Source organism: Ipomoea triloba, chromosome 6 (genome assembly GCF_003576645.1).
Source record: "Ipomoea triloba cultivar NCNSP0323 chromosome 6, ASM357664v1".
NCBI classification, from domain to species: Eukaryota; Viridiplantae; Streptophyta; class Magnoliopsida; order Solanales; family Convolvulaceae; genus Ipomoea; species Ipomoea triloba.
This window is the reverse complement of record NC_044921.1, coordinates 25,996,891-26,021,100: the sequence shown is the minus strand read 5'-3', so window position 1 is coordinate 26,021,100 and position 24,210 is coordinate 25,996,891. Positions and strand designations below refer to the sequence as shown.

Below are 24,210 nucleotides of genomic sequence, written 5' to 3'. Positions count from 1 at the left end.
TGATAATTATATTCCATCCATATCACTACGATTTTAGGTCAGTCTTTTCATTTTTTGTTCTTTACATAATATTTGATATGATCTATGTATAAATAAATATATAAAGACTAATGATAAAAGTCAATCAAATATGGCATCAAACTTCAAACCAATAATACATAAAATAAACAAGTTTATTCATTAGTGAAATTAAGAGTGGTTTGTTGCTTTTGAGCTCTTATAATCCGGTACAAATATAATTACTCTCGATGTATTGTCTCAATTGACTAACTGATCGAGAAAACTTGTGGTCAAACTAAAAAAACAAAAACAAAAACTAGGTTATACAAAAAACGGATCCATATCGATCAAGTGATCATGCACGTTTGGATGCAAATATATATGCATCACACAAAATTACAAAGTCTATCATATGATATTTAAAATGCACTAAAAACATATGCACTAGGTAAAACTGCAGCTCAAGAACGAGTGTATTTTGTATTAGTTTCTTGTGGTATAGTTTTACATAGGCACTTAGGAGTTGTTGTTGATCACTTAATCCTACCTTATTTATAAATTTAAAAAAAAATACAAATATATATCTCTTTACACGTACATGCTTTTTGTCCAATTTACAAAATTATTGGTATCCATATTATAGTGTCTCTAATGGGCCATAATCAGATTCGATTCTTCGATGTTATATATGTGTACGAAATGCACAGCTTGGACATTTACTTTTGTGTCTGCGGTACGCATACTTGCTACCCATGTCCAAATAATCCTTGTCGATACAACTCTCATCCACACTGTACTTACAGCAAATTTGACTAGCACTTTACTCCTTAATTGGACCAGTCTGGTGTAAACGGGAATTAATTTAAGTATGATCCAGGCTTAAAGGTGTCTCATACCATTAGGGTCTATTCAGAACAACTCGTAGCCTGACAAAAAAAAATTACTTTCAGCAATAAAAGTAGAGGTTTAATACGCAGAAATGTATAGATATAACTTGAAGAAATCGAAAAATATGAACAAAAATAATAAATATGGTAGCTTATCCACATTAAGATGTCAATAATAAAATAGGACCAAGAAACAAAGACTTTTCCTCCATCCAATTATTAATACTCCATGGCTGACCAATAATTAAAACACATTTAATTCAACAAACGCCTCCACCTTCAATTCAATTCAATTCATGGCAAGCACGTCAAGAAAACAAAGAAAACCCACAGATTATAATAATGCTTTCCACAACCTCGATCTCATCTTTCCCAGAAAACATCATTTGTGCGCGAGAAAGGCGGAGATAATGCTGGGATTCTTCTTGAGTTGTGCTTCGTGTCGTGTCAGGCCGCGGCCGCCGGTTAAACCAAACAAGAAATCCGGCAACCTTATCATGAAGCCTGCTGACGAGAAGTCTGAGTTTTCCAGCAAGAACAGTGAAGAAATGAGCTTCAATGGCGATGAAATGAAGCAGGGAGAGAGTGGATATGGCGGTAATAGAGTGATGGTTGTGGTTAATCGGAGTTTTGAAGCTAAAGGAGCTCTGCAATGGGCACTTTCCCACGCTGTTCAGAGCCAGGATACTGTTGTTCTTCTGCGTGTAACCAATCCATGTAAACAAGGTTTTGTTTATTATTAGTCTTGTTCCTATCGCAATTAGCATGAATTAAGGTTAAACATCATCGTATTGTCCTATGGTGTACTCAATCACGTTGTTCCGATGTTGCAGGTGGAAACTCCCACAGTGTACTCAATCAAAGGTCTAACCATGAAATTCTTTGCAGAATGGAAAGTATGTGTCAAGCAATGCGACCCGGGGTAAGTGATAGGACAAACAATTAGAGCTGTCAAAAACGGGTCAACTCTTAACTGGGCTATCCCGTCTCAAGTTCATCTAGAAATGGGCTGGATGGCCCATTCTTTTAACCAGAGTTGTGGCCCAATCTGTGTTGGGCAGGTTGATGGCCAGCCCGACGAGTTGAACCCGTTTCGACAGCTCTCTTATGTGATTGAGTTGCATTTAACTCTGATCTCCTGTCTATTAAATGTCCACAAGGCATGTTACAAGTTCAACTTCCAGCAAGAACGAACTGATTTTCTTAATTTGAGTTTAGGGTTAGCTATGGATAACTTATCTAGTGTTGATTTACCTCGTTGTGACTTTTTGTTGGCTTAAATCACAAGGTGATGAGAGTTATTAAATGCAAACGAGTAATGACTACAGGTTTTCTTCTGTCACTCAAAAAAAGTTTGAGTCCTCGGAGTCTCACCTCATATATTTTGTGCAATAGGTGCAAGTAGAGAGAGTGGTGCAAGAAGGAAAGGAGAAAGGGGCAGAAATTGTTGAAGCAGCTAAGCAACACAGGGTGAATCTGCTGGTGTTGGGGAAGAGGAAAAGATCAATGGTGACAGTTGCTGTGAGGAGGAAAAGAGTGCAGTCTGAGATCACCAATTACTGCATTCAAAATGCAGACTGTATGACAGTTGCAGTGAGGAGGAAAAGCAGGAAGTATGGAGGATATCTCATCACCACTAAGCTCCATAAGAATTTCTGGCTTTTAGCATAAAGAACAACCGGTTATTTTAATGTAATGTGCGTGAGACTATCCGTGGGACGGTCTCACACAAATATAACTTTGTATTTTGTAAATTATGATCTTATTGATGTGCCAGTAAAATTTTCTAAATCGTACTAGTTAGAACTCATTCAAACGGTGTATTTGATCACCCTTTCAACTTAAGGTAGTTAGTTGTATGCTCTTTTACTCCTTGGTTGACTTTTCATACGTATGGTTTGAAAAAAACAACAATGGAATGCAACAAAATGCCTTGACTTGAATTGGTGCATGTTGTTTTTCAACTCATTTGAATCTTTCTTGATACCATATAATCTTAACCACACATTAGACTTCGACTAGTTCTTAGCCAAGCATTGTGCTTCATGTCTTGAATGCACACTAGATTTGACTCTTTCGACAAAATTTTAATGTTAATAGATTAGCCAAGATCTTGTAACCTAGTGGCATCTAATGGATGAACTCCCACATATAAAAGGTGAACTCAAGTCTCAGTGAAAGTGATATTGACTCTTTGTGTTTCAGTAGGTTGAAAAAGTAGTTATAAATAAATACTGCATTTTAAAGGAGTCAATAGTACTAAAAAAAAAAAAAAAAAAAAAGTAACAGGTCATGAAATATGCATGTGTCTATATATATATACATACACACACTGCATGTGTCTATATATATATACATACACACACTCTAAGATCTCACCAACTAAAGTGAAAATTAGGCTGATGGGGAGCACAAGCAAAGATATGCATTTGTGTTTTCTTGTTGTGGCAATTCTAGCTTATTACTCTAGCCCAACAAATGCCCAAAACGCCACCGTTTCCACACTCCAATTCTACATGCACGACATCGTTAACGGCCCCAATCCCACCGCCGTTAGGGTGGCCGGCCCGCCGCCGTCAAACGCCTCGAGCTCCAACCCTCTGGCGGCCATCTTCGGATCAATCTACGTGTTCGACGACCCCCTCACCGCCACGCCGGAGCTAAACTCGACCCTCGTAGGACGTGCTCAAGGGTTTTACGCCGCCGCGTCGCTAAGCGATGAGTTCGCCCTTCAAATGACGGTTACGTATGCCTTCGTGAGTGGGCCCTACAACGGCAGCTCGATCACCGTGGCCGGGCGGAATCCGGTGATGAGGGACGGCCCGCGGGAACTGCCGGTCGTCGGAGGCACCGGCGCGTTCCGGCTCGCTCGAGGATATTGCTTGGCCAAGACATATTCCATGGATGAAATGGATGCGGTGATTGGCTATAATGTCACCATTATACATTACTAAAATTATAAGGAGTATTAGATAACTTGTCGACGCCCTCTTGTTTTTCTCAGTTTTATGTTATTTATGAGCTACTCCGTATTATATAAGATTATAAGAGTGTATACTTCTTCAGTAGTAGCAGCAGGTTTCTTTCGTCATTCAAAAAAAAAGAGTGAATTTCATTTTTATCATACTGTTATTGTGACATTTTCAATTTTAGTCCAGTTCGATGAATGGACTAGAGATGGCGACACTGCTGGAGAAGGCGGGTCACCATCTCCGGCAGAATGCGACTTTTTTGGTGTTTTTTTACTCGCTGAAGTTTAGTCAGAGGTTCGCCGTAGTTAGCCGGAAGTCTAGTTGATCTGCAATAACAGGTCACCAATAAGTTATAGGGCTTATTTGCTCCAAAGGTATTTCAACGATTTTGTTGATGGAGGATTAAAAATGATAATACTACAATAATACTAGGACCAAATAAAGATGACAATAATACCAGGACCAAATAAAGATGTTCTAATAAAAAATAACTATAAGTGTATTGTCACTTATAAAATATATATACCTATATATGAAAGTTGTCACATTTATTTATTGAGATATTATTTAACATAACAATTATTAGATTTTATATAGTAATATTTGAAAGGTAATTAGGGCAGGAAGTTGCAAAAGTAAGGTTTGAGAAATAAGTAAGGTTGTGAGAAATAAGGAAAGCGGAATCTTTATAAGTGGACAATCAATTGTTATACCATGCATGGTTGTGAATCTTGATTCAAAAATTATGTGTTTACAATTATGTTATTATGTACCTTCGGTAAACAAATTATGTGCTTGTAAATAATTAAATTGAAAACACGTGAATTTCAAAAACATAACATATGTTAATTACAAACATGAATGTCATTAGTACGACAAACCAAGTAATGACAGTTAATTCTAAGTGGTACAGTTTTCCTAATAAATCTCTTCTTCATGTGCCTGTCACTTTTTCAAAATTTAAATATCCTGAATTCCCTCTTTATTACCTTAATTTCCTCACAATGACAATTAATCCTAGAAGCCATACATTCCTTGTCTGGGTATATTATTATATATAAGAAGAAGAAAAACATGCACAGCTCTCCATTTACAGTTACAAGAACATGGCAGATTCAAGATTGGGAATTTTATCTTTATGCCTGTAGCTTTCCACCAGGTAACCATCTCCCCAACCTTTTCAATCTTTCATGAATCTTCCCAGCAGGGCCGGATTTTAGGGCGTCCAAGATATGCAACCGCACAGGGCCCCAAAATTTTGGAGCTCCTAGTCCAGTCTTGGCCTAATAATTAGTGTATGTATTTGTGATTATATTGGCCCAAAATTAGGTTTTTTGTATTTTCCTCGCAGTTTATTTATACTTTGATAGAGTCTCACTTAGTTACTAGCACGGCCCCGCAAATCAAAAAAATCGGCCCTGTTTCCCATGATTCTTCATATGATGTTTTTGTTTGACAGAGGAAGAACTAGACACAGTTTTTTTCTGCCAAGAACATGAATCCCAGTCCCATGAATGGTGGAGGCAAAGAAAGCAATGGGAAGTTGTTGCAGGAGACAGAAGATGCAGATGGAGATGACACGAGTTGGCCGCATTTGGAAGCAGAAGATTACATAGTTTTCTGCTTTACAGACGGCGGGGATATTCGTGTGGTGGAGGACAGGAAAAGAGGGGTGAGCTCTGGGAGTGACATAGAAATCTACCCAGAAAATGAAGCAGAGATGATCATATCATTTGAAAAGGTGACACAAGCTTTAATTTGTTTAGTTTAATTTCTTCCTGTGGGTTCCCTGATTGTATAGTAGCCTGTGGATGTGTTTGCAGGCTAAAGAGAAATGGAGAGATAGTGATGAGATTAGAGAGACAATTTGCACATCTTCTGATGAATCATCAAGTGACTGCAATCAATCATTTGCTAGCAAAGGGTCTTTTGCCTTCCCAGTGTAAGTAGTTATTCCCCGCCTAACTGGTGGGTGGTTGTTATTCTCTCCCTGACAGGTCTTTCTATTCCTCCAACAGATTCCATTCCAACATTCTGTTCAATGAATTCTTGATTCTCTGTATACTATACCTTTGATTTGATTGCAGATTAGGGTTGGAATGGGTGGGCAGTCCAGTTCACATTCCCAGACAAGAAGATAATAGCACATGCTTGAAGAAGCACAGAGGTTGGAGCCACCTTTTCTTACACTGTTGTAGATTCTGAGTGACCTGTCATGGCGACCTTACGCTAGTGTAGATCCCGAGGGACCTGTCATGGCGACTTTACAGTATTGTAGATCCCGAGTTACCTGTAATGGCGACTTTACAGTATTGTAGATCCCGAGTGACCTGTAATGGCGACTTTACAGTATTGTAGATCCCGAGTGACCTGTAATGGCGACGCTTGTGTAGATCCCGAGGGACCTGTTATGGCAACTTTATAGTATTGTAGATCCCGAGTAACCTGTAATGGTGACCAAGGATTCCGTTTATGGAAGCATGGTTCATCTTCAAAATGGAGCACATAGGACTAGTTCTACTTTATGATGTAAACTTTCATTTGCAATATAGAACATAATTCACAAGTTTCAATAGAATAGTGTAAGTTTCAATAGATCACGAGGGACCTGTCATGGCGACTTTACAGTATTGTAGATCCCGAGTGACTTGTAATGACAACCAAGGGTTCCGGTTATGGAAGCATGGTTCATCTTCAAAATGGAGCACATAGGACTAGTTCTACTTTATGATGTAAACTTTCATTTGCTATATAGAACATAATTCACAAGATTCAATAGAATAGTGTAAGGCATAGCATTAATAGGAAATGAGTGTTATAATACAAAGTGCAGGTCATCATTGTTACAATGATTCTGTCATGGGTACATTTCAAAGATTTCATCATCCAAAACAAAACAGACTATAGTATTTTTTTTATAAAAAAACCTACAAGGGATAAGCAACTAAATATCTAAGGAAACCCTTGTCTAGAACTGATTTAACACACAATATGTGGATTGTGGAAAGGAAATTACAGTAAGTTGCTTCGTTCTCGTTCTCAGACCAGAAGAACTAGTGATTCCAAATGTTTTCTTGCAGTGGCAGCTGCAGCAATGGATGATTCATCTCGTCTTTCTTTAGCTGTAGCCAAGGCAGCAACATAAGCTTCCCTTGCTGCCTCCAAGCTTTGCATCTTGTCGAGATCATCCTGCTCAAACCAATTACAAAGAGAATGGTAATCACGAACTTCAAGAACCCTCACAAGAAAACAAAAACAAATTGTTCGCAGATAAGATTGAATCATTCATACATGTACCGCTTTGTAACCTCTAGTATATCTAGTATATCCTAGCAAAGGTTTAGTCTCTGTTCAGTTGAGTTACCATAATTTACATCCTCCCATATGCTTTGTTGGGCCTGGGTGTGGGGGGATTCAACCTTTTGGGAGAAGGAGTAAATGCAACGATGTTAGCAAAGCATACCTCAGTGGCGTGGTCATCCCAGGGATAAGAAACGTCATAATCTTCATAATACTCTTCGTCAGGCTGGGTCACATTAGTCTTTGTCAAATCTCCTACGAACTTCATAAATAACGAAAATTCTCCCTGCATTACTTCTAGATCTTCCTGGAGCTTCTCCACCTTCTTGGCGGAAGTTGTTGCCTCCCATTCTAATTTCTCCACGGCAGCTTGCTTATCAGCTAGCTTTATCTGATGCAAAATAGTCGTTTAGATCCAACAATAAATTTAAAATGTGTGGTGTATCCAAGACTTCTGATTCACAATGTAGTGATAACTCTTCCAATGGACAGACTATAAGATGTGCACCATTTCTTTAAATGTTAATTGAGTTTCCATTTCTATACATGTGGGTAATCAACTAAATCTAATGCGAGATAGATGCACAGCTTAAGTGTTGGTACTTTAATATCTCGAGTATACACGCATTTGGAAATGTACGCACCTTTGCATCGGAGAGCTGCATTTGAGTAGATCTGAGTAAAGAGTCCTTTTCAGCAAATTCCTTTTGCATTTCATCTAGTTTGGAATGAAGGGAAGCCATCTCGTTCTTTGAATTCTCAACTTCTTTCAATAGTTCATCTTTCTCCAACAATTTTCTCTGCAAATCCTCTACCTGCTCCCTTAAAGCGGTGAGTTCTTCTCGTTCCTTCTCTGATAGTGAAGATCTCGAGGACAAGCCTGACAAGCTGTCAGAACATCCATCAAGATTAGAGCCAACGTTTTTATTTTGGTACCTCTGCCTTTTCGTGGGAATTGATTGACTTGCATTCCTTCCATTTGCTTCAGCGTTCTACAGGGATTGTGAGCATTAGTACAGATAAAAGAAATAAACCGCACCCCAAAATCACAGGAAGAAAAAGAAGCAAACTTTGCAAACTCAAAAGCGTGAAAAAGATTTGTCATCCAAACTCCAAAGAAGACCAAGCAACCAAAACCTTGTTGACATTGAAAGCATCTAAGACATTTGCCCAAAAATTGATTCTAGTTTCAGAAGGTCTTCGAAGAACTCAGAGAATAGCCCAACTTTCTAATTACAGGATTTGATCAACACATTTCTGGCATTCCCACAACCAGATGGACATGTGCAAGAAGCCAATCCCATGGCCCAATGTGTAACTTCGCTACGTTTATGCAAAACAAATTTTGTATCTTTACATTAAAGAACAGCCATAGATTGAGTATTATGTACTTATGTCCACTCACAAAGAAAAAAGACAAATTTCTCAAAAAACAACACTGATCTCAACTCTCAAACATGATCTAATTTGCCTATAACTATAAACACTACAGCAGTGTATATTTTCAGTTCATTTAGCCGAAATGCCAAACACAGAGAGATGATATAAAGCACATTGCTCACTAAGACTGAAACTAAAGCAGGAACAGAAGAATTCTAAACTCATAGTGAAGATTTTGAGCAAAATAAAACATGAATTCCAGCATTCAGACCTGAAATTAGAAACAAACCTTGTTATACAAAGATTCTCTAGAAGGTGTCTTTGTGTAGTTCACTGACCCCCTGCGAGTAAACGAAGCATTCGGCTTCCGATCCTGCAAAATTCACAAGCAAAGATTCAAAAAAGCACCCCCCAAAGCTCACAGAAGCACTCAAAATCCGCGAATCAGATTGATTCACAATAAAAATTCAAACTTTCCATCATTTCAATAGCTTTAACTCTGTAAGGAGCTAAAGATCGATTCATCAATTACTTAAAAATTGCTGGAAATGAATAAAACAAAAAACACAGAACACTTACCATGAGGGAGAGAACGAGAGGGAATATCTCCAGTATGTCGGTGACGAGCCTCGGGTCGACATTGGCCGCCGCCGCCGCCGCCGCAGAAGCGGCGGAGAGCGAGGAATTTGTGCGGCGGAGAGCAGACGAATCCGGCGGCGAGGAGTGGTGGTCGTCGCCGGAAAGCCAAGAACGTGGGTCGGCCCCGTCGCCGCAGAACCTGTCGGCGGCGGCGTCGTGCAAATCAACCAAGTGCTGCGGGTCGTACATCGTGGATTCGATTCCGGCAAGACTTCACAGCTCTGAACTGAGAGAGTAAAGTCTTTCCGATTTTAAAAACTGCAAAAAATTGAAATCCAAATTTTGCAGTTTACGTTACAGCGAAAAAGGAAAGAGGCAAATTTTCGCTTGGACTAAATTACCCCTTCATTTAGCACTAATTCCGTTATTATTTATCTCGTACCCTGGCCCACCGCTACCAGCCGGCTTCGAGAAACAACGTCAAAATATGTTTTGTGGGCCACCCAACCAAAGTAGTTAAGGCTGTTGATTTTGAGTGGCAGTATTAACCTTATTGATTTGAAACGGTATCATAAAGTGTAATTTATTTATTGTTTTACATAGTAACTGTAAGTTTACATATTTTATAATTTAAGTCTCAAAAAAATTACAATGAAGTAAATTAATCAATTGTCTGACCAATGATTCACGATAATCTGCACACACATAATATATATTGACCTGAAATAATTGATCAAATAAATAAAACATAATTCTTAATATAAAAATGTGATAAAATTTATTCTTGTCGACATTTTAGTTGAGTATTTGAGCCTGGTAATCTAACAATTCTTAGCAAGAGAAAAGTAAGAATTTACTTTATTCTTTGCCATAAAGTGAAGTTTCACATCCAAAGATTCACTAATAAGGTTTTGTGTTACATCCAAACATTGGCAAATAAGCTTCTGTCTATTAATACTATTGTTTTCTCCCATCAACTTTGCCAATATATTTAATGTTGCTGGTTTTTGCAGGTTGTGAAATCAATTCTTGAACATAAAAGGTAACTTCTCCAATTGGTTCATCAATATTTTTTAGTGAAATGAGGCATATATATCATGATTTATGATTGTTAGCCCATCCATGTTTACAGCATTACTTAAATGAGGGATCTGCCATGGCAGATGAAACAGATAGGACTTGTGTTTCTTTCTTTGGATGCTTATATGCTGGAAATGGAAATAGTTTTGTCAACAACTAACAGTTAGGACTTGTAATGGAGACTGCCTTTCATATTGAATACCAATTGATCATATATGTGAGGGTTTTCTGTATATATTTCTGGGATTAAGAATGTTGTTTCTTTGTTCCATTATTTCTGTTGTAGCAGAAGCGGCGTTGTGAATGCAGTCTGGGTGTTCTTGAAAACTGCAGCTCTCATCATTCATCATCAATGGAAGGTGAAACACATTCTGGTTCTACTCAGGTAAATTCTCTCCTCAATTTTTTTTTGGCGAGAAAAATCTGCAACTACTACTCGATGATCTGTACAGGTAAACTTCCCCTTATAACCTTAGTCAGTAAAAAATCAGATAAATCAATTTAGATTACACTGGTTCAAATCAAAAAGACCAATAATTAAGCCGCTCTCACTAAAAGTCTAAGTTGAAATCTTATGGTTATCAAGTAGTTTAATCAACTTTGCTGTGATTGTCTGATCATAAACCAACTTAAATTGATCAGAATTAACCAACTCAAACCAACAAACCAATAAGCTAAGCCACTCTAACTAGGAGTTAAATTTGAAATAATGTGGTTATTAAGTAAATCGTTTAATTAATTTGGGTTGGGTTTTCCTTCCCTTGACTCAATTCTTCTCTTAAAAGGTTGAATTCTCACCCCAAAAAACCCATGCTCGATTCTTGTTTCTAGAGGTTATAGATGTTTAATCTATGCTTAGTTTATATGACATTGAAGAAGAACATGATTCTTTAACTCATTGAATAGTTCAACTATAAGTTTAGTCGCCTCCTCTCAGAAACCAAATGTGAAAACCGAGGAAGATGATGATGAGACCAAAGCTGTGCAAGTGAGCCTGGCAACACTATTCGCCATTCAAAACGCAGAGAACTCATCATCGTCCAATCCATCATCTGCAGCAGAAGAAACTCATCTGATAATCCCATCCTGCGACTGCATTTCAATCAGATCAAGCAGCACAACCAGCACCCAATCTTTTGCTTTCCCCATGCAAGTCATCTTTCCTAATAACCCCTTCCATTTCCCCATCTTCATCCATGTTTTATGGCTCAACTCTATTGCTTTTGTTTCTGGGTCTTAAACAGATTAGCGTCAGAATTCCATTCTAGCCCTGCAAAGATGGCACCCTGCGATTCCAGGTTCTTGAAGAAGAGAAGACGATGGAAGAACTGTTTGGGCTTCTGCAAATGTTGAGCCCTGCAAGGATTTTGTTTATTGGCCCAAACGTTTTTTATGTAAATATGGCCTGCAATATATGTATTTATAGATTGGACCTATAAATTGCATAGCATATACAATAAATATCACCCATAGTCAATACAACAAATAGTTATACCATGATGCACGCATCACAATTTACATACTGAATGTTCACAATATAAACATCAATTGTTATACCGTAGACTATGGTCATGATTGATACTGCAGTTGTGTTGAACTGATACTGCAGTTGTGTTAAAAGGAAACTGCAGTTGCACAGAACGGAGACTGTTTCATCCGTATGTTTTCATTAATCAAAACGACGTCGTTTTGATGTCGCGGTCCACAGTATAATTTGCGTTAAACATTAAGCATGAAAATGGTGTATTTTCGATCAGATCCACCTTGCAATGTGGGTTAAGGTCCACAAAATAATTTATCATCAAAAATTAAACTTGAAACCTTGTGATTATTAAATCAACACTATAACTTCCTTTGCCAAGGACTTATTGCTAATTTTTTGGCATATAAAATTGGTATCTTGGTAAGACTAATTCATATATAACGCACATCATACTTATAGAATTTGACTTTTACTTGAAAAAGTCTAGAGAGAAATTGGCACACTCTTTTAAAGATATTCATTTTTAATTTATATAGTTAGAGAAAATTAAAGTAATAATATTTGGTAATATAGGAATGAAGAAAATGAAGTAATAATATGAAAATTGTCTACGTCACATTCATCACATCATGGCTCACATCCAAGTCGCATCCCACTCTCACTCGTTTGTTTGTCAGATAAACATATTGCTGATACTGTACTCCTACAAGACAAACCGACTCACTGGACCCTCACTCTCGATCAATCACATCGGTCCACGTACCCCAACTCTTCTCCTCCAGCCACGTGGACTCACGCTTCCATCCCCTCCCTTCCCACCAATTGCATGTCGTCCCCACCCGCACCAACCTACCACGTGACTTTCTCTCCGTAAATTTATCAGAAAACTCACAATCACTATTAAAAAATACATTTTAAATGAAAATTACTTTTTAGTAAATTATTTATAGCTTGTCAATTCAAATAAAAAATGTAATAAAAACTCTTGTGAACATTATAATTATATATCAAACCAAATTATAACGTTGCATATAAGCACTTAGATAATATTATATAGATCGAGATATACCTCATAACTTACCTATCTATCATGCTCAACTTGCATGTAATATAATAACGTTACATAATCTGTCGCAATTACCTCTCTAGCATGCTCAACTCATAGAGGTACTATAGTTAACATTGCACATTTTGCGTGAACTATATGACACGCAAACACTGTCCTTACACCCGTAAAGTCAAATATTCATTTAAAAACAACTAATATGATCACATAAACATAAAAAAAATAGTTGATTTGAATTCAAATCAAAATTATCAAGATAAAAATCAAACATCTATTAACAAGTTACATTGACTAATCATGAAGTAGCAATAAAAAAATGTGATATAGTTTCAAAAGATTATGTAACAAAACATGAAGGTCAGTTGCATATATATATAATTGAGAATATATAGAAAGAAATTACATAATAATCTCAACCAAATCTCACCTCATTAATAAAAAAAAAATGAAAATTATAAAACTGAATTTACATATCAGAGCAGCAATCCTTACAATATTCCTCATCCCTTTTTTTTTTTTTTTAATCTGAATTTGTGGAGAGTTAAAAATTTCTGGAGATTAAGGGAGGTAAAATTCAGGGAGGATGGTGAATTTTCAACCCCACTGTGTTTGATTCCAGTATGATTGATCGACGGCTCCGGGGAGATCAAAGAGCTCTTGATCTCCGCCGCCGCCGGGTTGCCAATCCAGTGGAGGAAGGGCGGCGTTGGTTTCCCTGCTCTGTTGCTGGTTCAAGCTGGGGAAATCAATCTGAGACGTCTGATCTAAAAACCCTGCCGCCGTGATCTCCGGCGGATTGAAATTCTGATCGGCTATCTTTTCCGGTTGCGGCCAGTGAGCGTCCTGCCCTGGCTGGCTCTGTTGAATCTGGAACGTCGGGGAAATGTCGGCCATATTGGCGAACCCTAATAGGGAGGGTTCGTTGGAGGGAGTGATCATGTTCGAGAAGGTTCCAATATCCTGGAAGATATGGTCGTTAGAGGAATGATCTAGAAGCGGCTGATCGAAGCTAGGGCTTGAGCTCGGAGGAATGAAGAAGGCGGCGGAGTCCGAGTAATTTACTAAATTCGACGCTAAATTCGTTGCAGTACTCGTCGACGCGACTTCGGCGGCGGCGGAGGCGGTTCCGGCGCCGGTGAGGCTCGAGCTCTCGCTACTGGAATGAGAATTCGATTTGCACTCCTGCGAAGCGTCGGCAGGCGTAGAAGCCGAAGCAGAAGCGGTCGATTTAGGTTTAGATCGCTTGCTTTTCCGGCAGCCGCCGCCGACGGGGACGTTACGGAGGACGCCGCCTTTGGTCCAGTACCTCCGGCAGCTCTTACAGAAGTGACGCGGCTGCGAGAGGTTGTAGTTATTGTAATAGCAAAATTTGGTGTTGAGCGAGTCGCATCGGGGGCACTTCAACGCCGGCAGGTTGTGATGCTGGTTCGGCCGGAGCCGCCTATCGCCGCCGCCGCCAAACAACCGCCCTCCTCCTCCACCGCCAATCGAATGAATATCTTGCATATCGAAAAAAACAAACAAACCTCACGGCCGAGAAATCGCAATGAAATTTTCCGGCGAACGGCGGCGATTGAGGAGATGAGGTGAGATGAGAACTGAGAAGAGCAGTGTGACAAATATCCCTTTCCAAATCTTTCTAGTTCTCCAAACTACTTGTATTGTATACCTGAAATATTTTGCGACAAAAAACAAAAAAATCAAAGAGGGGATATGACGAGAGTGCCCTCGGAAGACAGCCAAAATGACTGCGAAAGCCACGTGATGGCGAAATTACAGGAGCAACCCCACTCGACGTCACGTCTATTCGCGGCCTGTTTGTGAGGGTAGAGTGGACGTACGTGGGGCAGTGGAGACCGTGATATGACCGTACGATCCGTGGGAAGAGAAACCCGGATTAGATATTATTATCGACAAATTATACAAACCAGAATTTATCTTGCATTGTAAATTTCATATTCTGTATCTGTAATTGATAAATTCTATAATTACAATTGATAAATTTTGTGCATTTATCTATCATATTATATGTTAGCAATTATCAAGTTAGTACTGTCAAAGTGGTCCGAAGCTCGTAGGCTGGCCCGCACCCGCTCCGCTGTGGGATGGATTAGGAGAAAAAGATGACCAGCGAAAGAGCGGGCCTAGCGGGGGTTAGGGTAGTATGAATCTTAGCCCGCTGGTCTAACGGGTTGGCCCGCAAAATTCCGCAAGAAATTAGACCTGCGATGGGGTCGACCAACCCGCTTTAATTTGATAGTACTAACTGTAGGTACATAATGTGTTAATTGAAGATATATAATTTTCAGTTCATGGTATAACAATTGATTATTATCCACCCTCGTCGGGTTAGGACAAAATAAATTCATCTGACTTGATTTTTTTTATTGATAAATTTATTTACTTAAAAGATTTTTTAATTTTATAACCAATTAATACATGGTTTAGTATATGTGACGATATTAATGTGAATAATTAAAGTAAATAGCTGAATAAGATAATGAAATAATAGGAAAAGAATTTGTACGCAGCAAAATGTTATGTTGAGTAATTAATGCAACATGTGTTGGACACAAGATAAGTTGAGTTTGATTCATTACATTTCACTAATATTTATTCAAGGTATGCAATAGATATAACCACTTCCGGTTCCGGTACACGTTGCATAGTAAGTAAGTTTGAGTCTTATAATTGGAGTGATGTCTTGACAACGAACATAGTCTCTCGAGTCTAAAAGTTAACTCCATGGGTTAATGGCTATATGACGTTTGCAAAATATGTTAGAATCATTACCAATTAACGCATTAATATGTATTTCAAAATTTTCTTTCTCACTTCACTCATTTGTTATAAATGGGTGATGGGTGATGATGAACAATCTAGTGGTTATTACACATGAACATAATTTACTCATGAATCATGACACACACATTTTTATTTTTATTTTTGTTATGGCCCGTCATCCCAAAAAAGAATTCCTTTCGTATATATGTGTTGCATTCCCATATTTTCTTTTGAGATAATTCCACTATAAACTATAATGTATTAATTAAATTCTTTATCTACTTAAATTATTATTATAACATCATGTAATATACTACATATATATAATAATTCAACAATAACCGATTAAAATGGGCAGCTGGAATTGGGCAGGCGAGTATTGTCATTATCGATTAGTTGCAGAGGGAGGCGCCATGGCTGTCATGCATGATGAATTAGTTGCATCTGCCGTACGTATGTTAGACAACAAATTATGAATCAAAGCAAAGCAATTACATTCCCCAACTGTTCCATTCCTAATTGTTTCATGCGACGCTAATTGCGCTTTGTGCTGTCGACATCTTCGACAAGATCATCATCAAGCATTAATTTTGCTTAGCTCAAAATGCTTATCTCCAACACCACCACTTGCAGAGGAAAAAGGGTAATGGAGAAACGTTGAGAAAACAGGATCAAGAAATTAAGAACAAAGACAGACCAGGAACCAAAGAAAAATACAAGATTTACGTTATTTAATAATTAATGCGCTAACATCTATGCCAAGTAATAGATTTATCATATTTTAGTGACATATGACACTACATAACAACCAGATTAGAAGAATTAGGCTTACAAAACAAGGGTTACGTTTAAGTAATCCAGTTCTACTTTTGACAATTTTAAAGTTTTGTGCTTACCTACGTTGTTGGTGTTGTTTTGTCCATATGCATTGTATACCATATGTTTTAGTCATTAATCATCTTAGTTAGATGGACAGTTCATGTCAATAGTACTCAAAAAAAGATGGACAATTCATATTTATCTAACGGTTTTGAATTTCTGATAATGGATCTTGAACAAGAAAATATATATTGTTGTGGGACTGACAAACGTACTTGAGATACAATGCAACATTTTTTTTTATATTACAGACTGATGAACCATTTAAAAATAAAAATCAACTTACTTTACTAGATTAAAAACTTGAATTTTTTTAAATATTTTTCTTCTACAAAATTTTCTGTCATGTGTTTGTATCATATACTGAATAATAGTTAAGTTAATCATGATCTATATCTTTAAAATTAACAATAATTTGGATCATATTATGAATTATATATATTGTGTATATAATTCATTTAAGCTCCTTCCTAACAGAAGGTATTTCGTATCAAAAAAAAAAAAACAAAAGGTATTTACTTTTTTTGAATGAGAATGACAATTTAAAATTAGCCCATAATTACTTAAAAATATACATTAAATAAATTATAGTATTATGTAATGACTCGAAACCACACACCCACGCAACTTGCTTCTTTGACTGAAATTTGACACATTTTTATATTATTCCGATCCTGTCTCTTATATGGCTAGTGGGTAGTGGGCATGCATAGTATACAAAGCAAAGATGAATGGCAATTGAAGCAAAAATGTCAAACCATATTGAATGTGAAATGTCAAATCAAAAGGCTTCAAAATTCACAACTACAAGTCTCGATCTATTGAATTGGGTAAAAGAAATTATATATGTTGTGATTTGTGGTTGCCAAAGTCTTTTGGACGGCACTAATTTAAACAACAGTTTTCCCACCTCAAAAACCAGTAGTTATACGTCACCGGCGGCCAACTGACGAATTGTATTTCGCACAAATTGGCCGGCCGGCCGGCCGCCGTACAGCGACCCTGAATGCGACTATAGCCTATAGGGCATGCAGTTCACATGATACCCATAGGTGCATTTTATTTGCATGCTAATAATCTAGCAATATTAAATTGCAAAAATGTTTTAATTTTGTAATTAATTTCAATTATTTTATAAGACTATAAAGAACGAGAAAGATTTGTGGCAACGAGATCGGGATTGCATGATTCGACATGTCTGTTTTCAAGCCATTTTTTTTTTCTTCTGAATGAATGGCGGGGTATGTGAAAGATGATTATTATCTTGGAAGGCGAGTTCTGTCCTTGTTACACCCGAATAGGGCTGAACCTGTTTTGACAACGATTATATTTGAGGTGATTGTTTTTGTTGTATTGTTGGAGAGTTTAATGGTAGATGGGAGCATCAACTCCACCCTAACATGTGATGAGGTCTTAGATTGAGTTGTTGTTAGACAACCAAGCACCAAATGGGTAACGTCCTTAAATTTGAGATTAGATTATTAAGCATATCTAAGGCAAATCACATGACCAAATGGGTACAATTAAGTACCCGAGAATACAACAACGTTGTTGTACGTTGGGACAGACTTGGGTAGCTAAATAGATGTATGTAACTATGTTGTATGTATATATATGTGTATACATGAATGAACATGAAGTTACGTTGTAAAAACTCATAAAAACAACTCAACACCAGAAACTCTACGTGTATGGTAAACTCCATAATATATCAAAGTAGCAAATAACAGTGTGATATTTCTTAAGGATTGCATTCCAATCTTGCGATCCCTATATGTTCCTGTCTTAAAACTCTGAACAAAGAGATTTATTAAATCACCCGTGTGTCACAACAACCTATAGAGATGCCTGCAATTAATAAGTGAACATGCAACCACAATTTAAGAATGTGTACTGAATAAGCCCACACGGACTTAGCTCACTGATTTAGTAGACAATATTTTGAAGAACAGACCAATATTCGAACCTTAACAGTGGTAGTGTTGGGATTATCCCAAAAATGGACAAACACCTTGTACACACTAATACTATTTGACCATATCTGTTGAGTCACTGAATAAATCTCGCATTATGTCCGAAATGCGATGATATTTGTTGAAGGAGAAGATGGTTGAATTGAAATGAATGTGAATTATGAGAGAGGGCACATTCACATGCACGTTGCTCTCTTGTGGGGACTCTATGATTAGGCCTTCTGGTACTTGTCCACATCTTTTATTATTTTCCCTCTCCGGCCTACTATATAGATCACCACAATTTTTTTTGGTTTTAATTATATGCAATTAAATATCATTTGACTTTTCAAACCTTAATTAAATGTTCATATTCAATCATATTTTATTAGCATTAAAAATGTTTTACTTTTTATTGGACAGTACACTATATTTGCACACAATGTTTCGTATTTCTTACTACCACAATATTATCACGAGAGAAATATATACATGCATGTGCACAAATACATATAATATAATGATACTTAAAGAGTGCACGTTCAGTTCAGTTTTAAAAGTTTATAATTACTTAAGATAATTAATTGGGATATTAGTTTTTTTAATAATACAACTGACCCTATTACATTGTAGTATCTGTTCATTTCTAAACCTTCCCAACTTATTGAAGCACAAAGAATCAATATCACATTCACTGATACTCGATCTTATGACCTCTCATATGAGAAAGTCACTACATGTCATTTGAGCACAATGTGCTTGGCAATTGAAATATTAGGTTTGATTTTAGTTTATGTTTATATGTGTAGATATTCGAGACGCTCTTGTTTAGAGTATCAAGTCTGTTGTGCCTGCAATGGGTCGTTACATCTAGTTGAAGACTCAATACCAGTTACTAAGCGCGTGAAAAACAGTTGTGCCCATTGCATGAGTGTTAAATAACTAGGGAATTGTAATAATTGGACAGTTGTAAGATTTAAATTCTCGATCTTTACCAAAAGAATAACAAAATGGACCGAACACGAAGGAACACACGCGTACATAGGAGTAGACATGTTGTCGTGATAGTTTGATGATAAGCTAAGGTGGTTTGGTTATGATACAAGTTGAGTGCATCTATATATCTTACAACATATATGGTGTCTCCCTCTCATCTATCTCAATCCTTGAAGATTAGAAAAGATATGGTGATACTCCCCCGGGGTGTGTGGTGATTATTGGAAGTCCTTTTCAAATGCCACCAACTCTTCCCCCCACCCCCCTACTACTCCCTACCCCGTGGGCCCCACACAATTCTTCAAATGTAAACCCATTATTGTGATGATTGGGGCCCACACCCTAATCCTATATATCAACTTGCATTTAGGTCCGTCTATGTTGCCTTGTAACTGTGTCGGGCAATTCAGATACCCCTCCCCCTCGCCCCCCTAGGCCCCAACCCATCCCCACACTCTACCGATGTTATCCGTTCAAAATGTGCAATTATTTATGCACGGAGGGTGGACGTCGGGTCAGTTCGGGTGTAGTAACACGCATATTTTACTAGATCTGACGGTCTCATAACTTGTACCGTGTTTGTCCTTGCAACCCTAATACAGTCACTGAGTACAGATGTCGGGTTGAAAACCTGTTCGTGGGGTGACCATTCATGTTGTTTTCGATTTACTGAAATATCGGTAACACAATAGTGAATTCTGTTAATATAATTATAATGTCGGCGAACCAACTCTTAGCTTACATATTAAAAAGTTATAGATCGTGGCATAACAAACTTAAAACTAACACGATTTATGTTGTGATTATAAGAGTTCCAGATAGGATTTGAGTAATTCGAGTGTTTAGTCACTTTCATAGGTCACCAATCATGGGCCATGGACAGTTAAGGCCCAGTCGGTTGGAGTGGACACATCGATTTCAAGTTGGGCCGACATATTGGCCCAATATCTTATGTAACACTTTGACCCATGTGGCCTTCACACTGCTGTCCCTTTGTCCACTCTTCAGGCCAAGTAATTCTCTCTGCAAATTGGAAGGAGTGGTCAAACACGATATAAATAGACATGACAATTTAATATCCCAAAATCAATGGCTTATATTTCATGAAACAGTTCGACAGATATTTCTGATATGATTGGCAGGTTTAGATAATTATGTACTAAACTATTAATATATTGTGTGCCAATAACTCTGTGGTCTAATGGCACGAAATGGTTCTTTCAAATGAGATGTTATGAGTTCAAGCCTGAGTGGGTGGTATTGCCTTTTGTGCTTCAGTTGATTAAGAAAGTAGTTCTGCTATAGACTCGGGTCCACCTTGCAAATTTTTATTTTTTATTTTATTTAGACAATGTAACAGATTCAGTTGGTTGAAAAAGTAGTTATGAACTGATATTCGGTAGTAGTGTAGTACTCAGAGCATATATTCAAACAGTAACTATTTGGGCTTTTTTTGTAAACCAAAGTAACTATTTATTGCAATAGCAACCATCATGCTTGTTTGTTATGATGATGCAAAATCTCCATAGTAAGAGATTGATTGGATACAATATTGATATAATGTTATTATGGGCAGCATAAAAATGGGCTGAAAATGGGAAAATATATTCAGATCTTGATGCTATTAGGATGCATATCATAAAACCAAACGATTGGCCCAACATTTTCGCAGCTTTTAAGGTCCAAGGAACAAGAAAATCAGTCCTATCCAGGCCTTGTGTGCTTATATTCATGACCCGAGCCTGTAAACCAATGGCTTATTTATTTATGAGTAAATATCCAAAATGGTTCATCGACTATAGCATAATTCACAAATTGGTCCTCAACTATTGATTGAGCCCAATTAAATCCTCAACTATTCAATTTTTACCTAATTTAGTCCTCCGTCAATNCAATTAAATCCTCAACTATTCAATTTTTACCTAATTTAGTCCTCCGTCAATTCATCAGTCTAAAACATGTTAACTCTAAGGTCATATGCGTAATTTCACCATGTCAACCTCTAAAATCACCCACTGCCTCACTGTTCTCCCACTCCGACTGCTTCGCTGCTCCTCTTTTCTTCTTCACCATTGCCTCCGTCCTCTCACACTTCACCTCCCACCCTCCCAGTGCACCAAGAACCTCCCCGTGACCCTGCATTTGGCCGGTGTATAATACACCCCCACCGCAGGTGTAGTAAATACCCTCGCAGAGGTTGGTGATTTCAACGGGGAAGCTCGGGTCCTGGCCGGCATACCACGCGTTCACCAGCGGGTTCGTCGAGAGCTCAACAATCTTGTCAGCGATCACACTTATCATCCTGTCAACCCGATGTTTCCGTTAGGGGATTTTAGGGGTTTCAGATTCGGAATGTAGTCGGGTATGGCGAAAAGTATGTGCAGATTCCTAGGCATAATTTAGCGGAGTTTGAAAAGTATGTGCAGATTCCTAGGCATAATTTAGCGGAGTTTCTTAAGTATGTGCAGATTCCTAGGCATAATTTAGCGGAGTTTCTTACCTTGGCGTACGACAGCGTGTAGTCGACGATGGACGGGAAGGTGAAGTAATGGGAGCCGCAAACGGATAGCGTGCCTCCTTGACGATAAGGCACCGCGACAATAGATTTAATCGCAAATTGGACCTTAGCTTAGTGAGGGACTTGCAGTGGGAGTAAAACCCGTCGTTCTTATCAGTGCCGAGGATCACATTCTGGGAAATATTGGTGTCGATCTGAGCTCTGTTTTCCACAACCATAGTTCTCTCTAGCGGCGGCGATGGCTGCCTTAGCTGACCAGGCGATCACTGTCCTCCCTGGCGGCGATGGAGTCAAAAATGCAAAGGGAGATAATAGACAATAGAAAGATGACGTATCACGTCTTAATGTCAATGAAATTACGGATATGACCTTAGAGTTAATAGGTTTTAAACGGATGAATTGACGGAAGACTAAATTAGGTAAAAATTGAATAGTTGAGGGTTTAATTGGGCTCAATCAATAGTCGATGACCAATTTGTGAATTATGCTATAGTCGAGGGACCATTTTGGGTATTTACTCTTTATTTATCCTCGCATAGCATTGATATTTTTATCACTTAAAATTAATTTAGATTTTCCCTTAAACATTGTCATACTTTAATCCTACATATTCAACCAATCTTTAAATGATTCCTTAATTGCTAATCACCTTTTTAAAAAAAGCAAATGGAATCTCTTTTCGATAATTGTCGTTTTGGACTGTAATATAGTACCTACAAGGTTGTGTTCTTGTTCTAACTATACCATTACACCACCATGTTTTTTTAAAATCCTACTTGGAATCTTGCATATGAGTATGACCCTATGGATAATTTTAAATCTCCTAGCTTCCAAGTTCGATTCCTCGTAGAAGTTATTTATTGATATTCTTGATTTAAATCGATCATTACGAGTAACTTAAATTGGTTTACTTTCTTATGATGGCTATGATCGTAAAATAAGTTTTACACAGAAAATATATTTAGATAACGGCTATGTGTTAAGATAATATGTGTATCGATACTCTCTTATGCAAACCGAGATGACAACACATACACTTTTATCTATCATCACTTGTATCTTTGTGGTGATAGTAAGATAATTAATACATTTTTTTTTATATGAGTGAAAATGGTGTACTAACACATTATACTCACCCCATTTTCCGCATCAATGTTTATAAAATTAAGCTCTGATCAACTTTAATAATTCTCCTAATTAATTATTAAAATAGAGAATCCAACTTGATCCACTGCACAATCACTTAATCCCCACTACTATGGACTAACATTTATTTTCTTTAATGGATTACTAAATCCACCCGGAGAGATATGCGAGATAGTGTCGGCTCTGCCTTTGTCTAATGGCTGGACATTTACTTTTTAATCCTTTTTAGTAATTAATGTTAGTTTGACTCATATATTTATTACTCTATATTATTTTTTATCCCTGATAACCATTGAGTTTCAAATTTGACTATTTGTGAAAGTTGCTTATTGACATTTTTTATTTCAGTTTCTTGTGGTCTTTTTGTTAACAAGGCGAGCGAATTAGTTTATTACTCCGTACTTCTTTAGGGTCACCAAGCGAGCGAACTAGTACTCTCAAAGAGAACCGACACATCCCACCGCGAACTTAATTTCTGGCTAGTTTTTGCGGACCGGCCGCTAGGCCCACGGGCTAGGGTTCATGCAACCCTAACTTACTTCACGCGGGTTGGCAGGCCCTGCCAGCTTTAATCTGTTTGGCCTGCGGCCCGCGCGGGCTAACCCGCACAAGCCGCATATCTTAGCAGGTCAGGCCCGTTAAGCCGACTCTTTCACGGTTTTTTTTTTCGTGACCCTAACCTGCCCCATCACGGGTGGGGACGGGCCAGCCCGCGCATTTCGACTCACTTTGACAATACTACTGGACGCAATAATCTTAATGACAAATATTAAATTCCGTCAATCTTAAACGATTATGCTATTAAGGTGCAAGTATTACATGACAAGTAAATCTCAGTAATACCCATTATTTTCAAAAGTAGGTATGAATGAGAACTCACATTTGTGAACTTCAAATTTTCATCCCTTCAAATTTATGATCATTTTGGTGACTACTAGATCAACCAAAGGGTTCAAAACACAATACATTAGACATAGGAGGATTAATTGGATCCATATTGGAGTGGACCATTTAGCTGTCTTGCCTCGATTGGTCAAACATTTCTCAAAATGTTGGTGCATGATCCAATGGAGCTGCTTCCACACGCTTCTCACCAATACTAAACAATTTATTTTTATTTTATTTTTTTGGTAAGTTTAGTTTTCTTTTACGTAATTTTATTTGTGTCTCATTTGTTTGTGGACTGCT

General features: G+C 37.7%; 6 protein-coding genes and 1 pseudogene across 8 annotated transcripts; 4 read left to right on the top strand and 3 right to left on the bottom strand.

Moving 5' to 3' along the window:
- The first annotated feature begins 1,170 nt into the window (after positions 1 to 1,170).
- On the top strand, positions 1,171 to 2,830 carry LOC116022014. Of its 2 annotated transcripts, none has more exons than XM_031262557.1 (3): positions 1,171 to 1,604; positions 1,721 to 1,809; positions 2,283 to 2,830. In XM_031262557.1, the coding sequence occupies exons 1-3, from the start codon at positions 1,184 to 1,186 to the stop codon at positions 2,556 to 2,558; spliced, it is 786 nt and encodes a 261-aa protein (XP_031118417.1). In that variant the 5' UTR covers positions 1,171 to 1,183; the 3' UTR covers positions 2,559 to 2,830. The 2 variants fall into 2 exon arrangements, with proteins under 2 accessions (XP_031118417.1, XP_031118416.1); XM_031262556.1 differs by having other exon boundaries at positions 1,171 to 1,613.
- A 486-nt stretch (positions 2,831 to 3,316) lies between these two features.
- Positions 3,317 to 3,889, top strand: LOC116021628 (dirigent protein 11-like). Its single transcript, XM_031262079.1, has one exon. The coding sequence runs from the start codon at positions 3,404 to 3,406 to the stop codon at positions 3,839 to 3,841; it is 438 nt and encodes a 145-aa protein (XP_031117939.1). The 5' UTR covers positions 3,317 to 3,403; the 3' UTR covers positions 3,842 to 3,889.
- A 1,465-nt stretch (positions 3,890 to 5,354) lies between these two features.
- On the top strand, positions 5,355 to 6,064 carry LOC116023743 (protein BREAKING OF ASYMMETRY IN THE STOMATAL LINEAGE). The gene is made up of 3 exons (XM_031264752.1): positions 5,355 to 5,600; positions 5,683 to 5,801; positions 5,947 to 6,064. Exons 1-3 carry the CDS (start codon positions 5,355 to 5,357, stop codon positions 6,062 to 6,064), a joined length of 483 nt encoding a protein of 160 aa, XP_031120612.1.
- Positions 6,065 to 6,630: 566 nt separating this feature from the next.
- LOC116021805 (protein MICROTUBULE BINDING PROTEIN 2C) lies at positions 6,631 to 9,448 on the bottom strand. Its single transcript, XM_031262284.1, has 5 exons — positions 9,119 to 9,448; positions 8,829 to 8,912; positions 7,804 to 8,151; positions 7,323 to 7,550; positions 6,631 to 7,048 (listed from the first exon to the last, which is right to left on the bottom strand). Exons 1-5 carry the CDS (start codon positions 9,365 to 9,367, stop codon positions 6,899 to 6,901), a joined length of 1,059 nt encoding a protein of 352 aa, XP_031118144.1. The 5' UTR covers positions 9,368 to 9,448; the 3' UTR covers positions 6,631 to 6,898.
- A 647-nt stretch (positions 9,449 to 10,095) lies between these two features.
- LOC116021553 lies at positions 10,096 to 11,695 on the top strand. 2 transcript variants are annotated; one of them, XM_031261982.1, is made up of 4 exons: positions 10,096 to 10,160; positions 10,488 to 10,583; positions 11,136 to 11,347; positions 11,443 to 11,695. In XM_031261982.1, exons 2-4 carry the CDS (start codon positions 10,551 to 10,553, stop codon positions 11,549 to 11,551), a joined length of 354 nt encoding a protein of 117 aa, XP_031117842.1. In that variant the 5' UTR covers positions 10,096 to 10,160; positions 10,488 to 10,550; the 3' UTR covers positions 11,552 to 11,695. The 2 variants fall into 2 exon arrangements, with proteins under 2 accessions (XP_031117842.1, XP_031117843.1); XM_031261983.1 differs by having other exon boundaries at positions 10,140 to 10,160; positions 10,485 to 10,583.
- Positions 11,696 to 13,087: 1,392 nt separating this feature from the next.
- Positions 13,088 to 14,390, bottom strand: LOC116021880 (dof zinc finger protein DOF5.4). Its single transcript, XM_031262391.1, has one exon. The coding sequence runs from the start codon at positions 14,251 to 14,253 to the stop codon at positions 13,342 to 13,344; it is 912 nt and encodes a 303-aa protein (XP_031118251.1). The 5' UTR covers positions 14,254 to 14,390; the 3' UTR covers positions 13,088 to 13,341.
- A 6,963-nt stretch (positions 14,391 to 21,353) lies between these two features.
- LOC116023742 lies at positions 21,354 to 22,094 on the bottom strand (annotated as a pseudogene).
- Between the last annotated feature and the right edge of the window lie 2,116 nt (positions 22,095 to 24,210).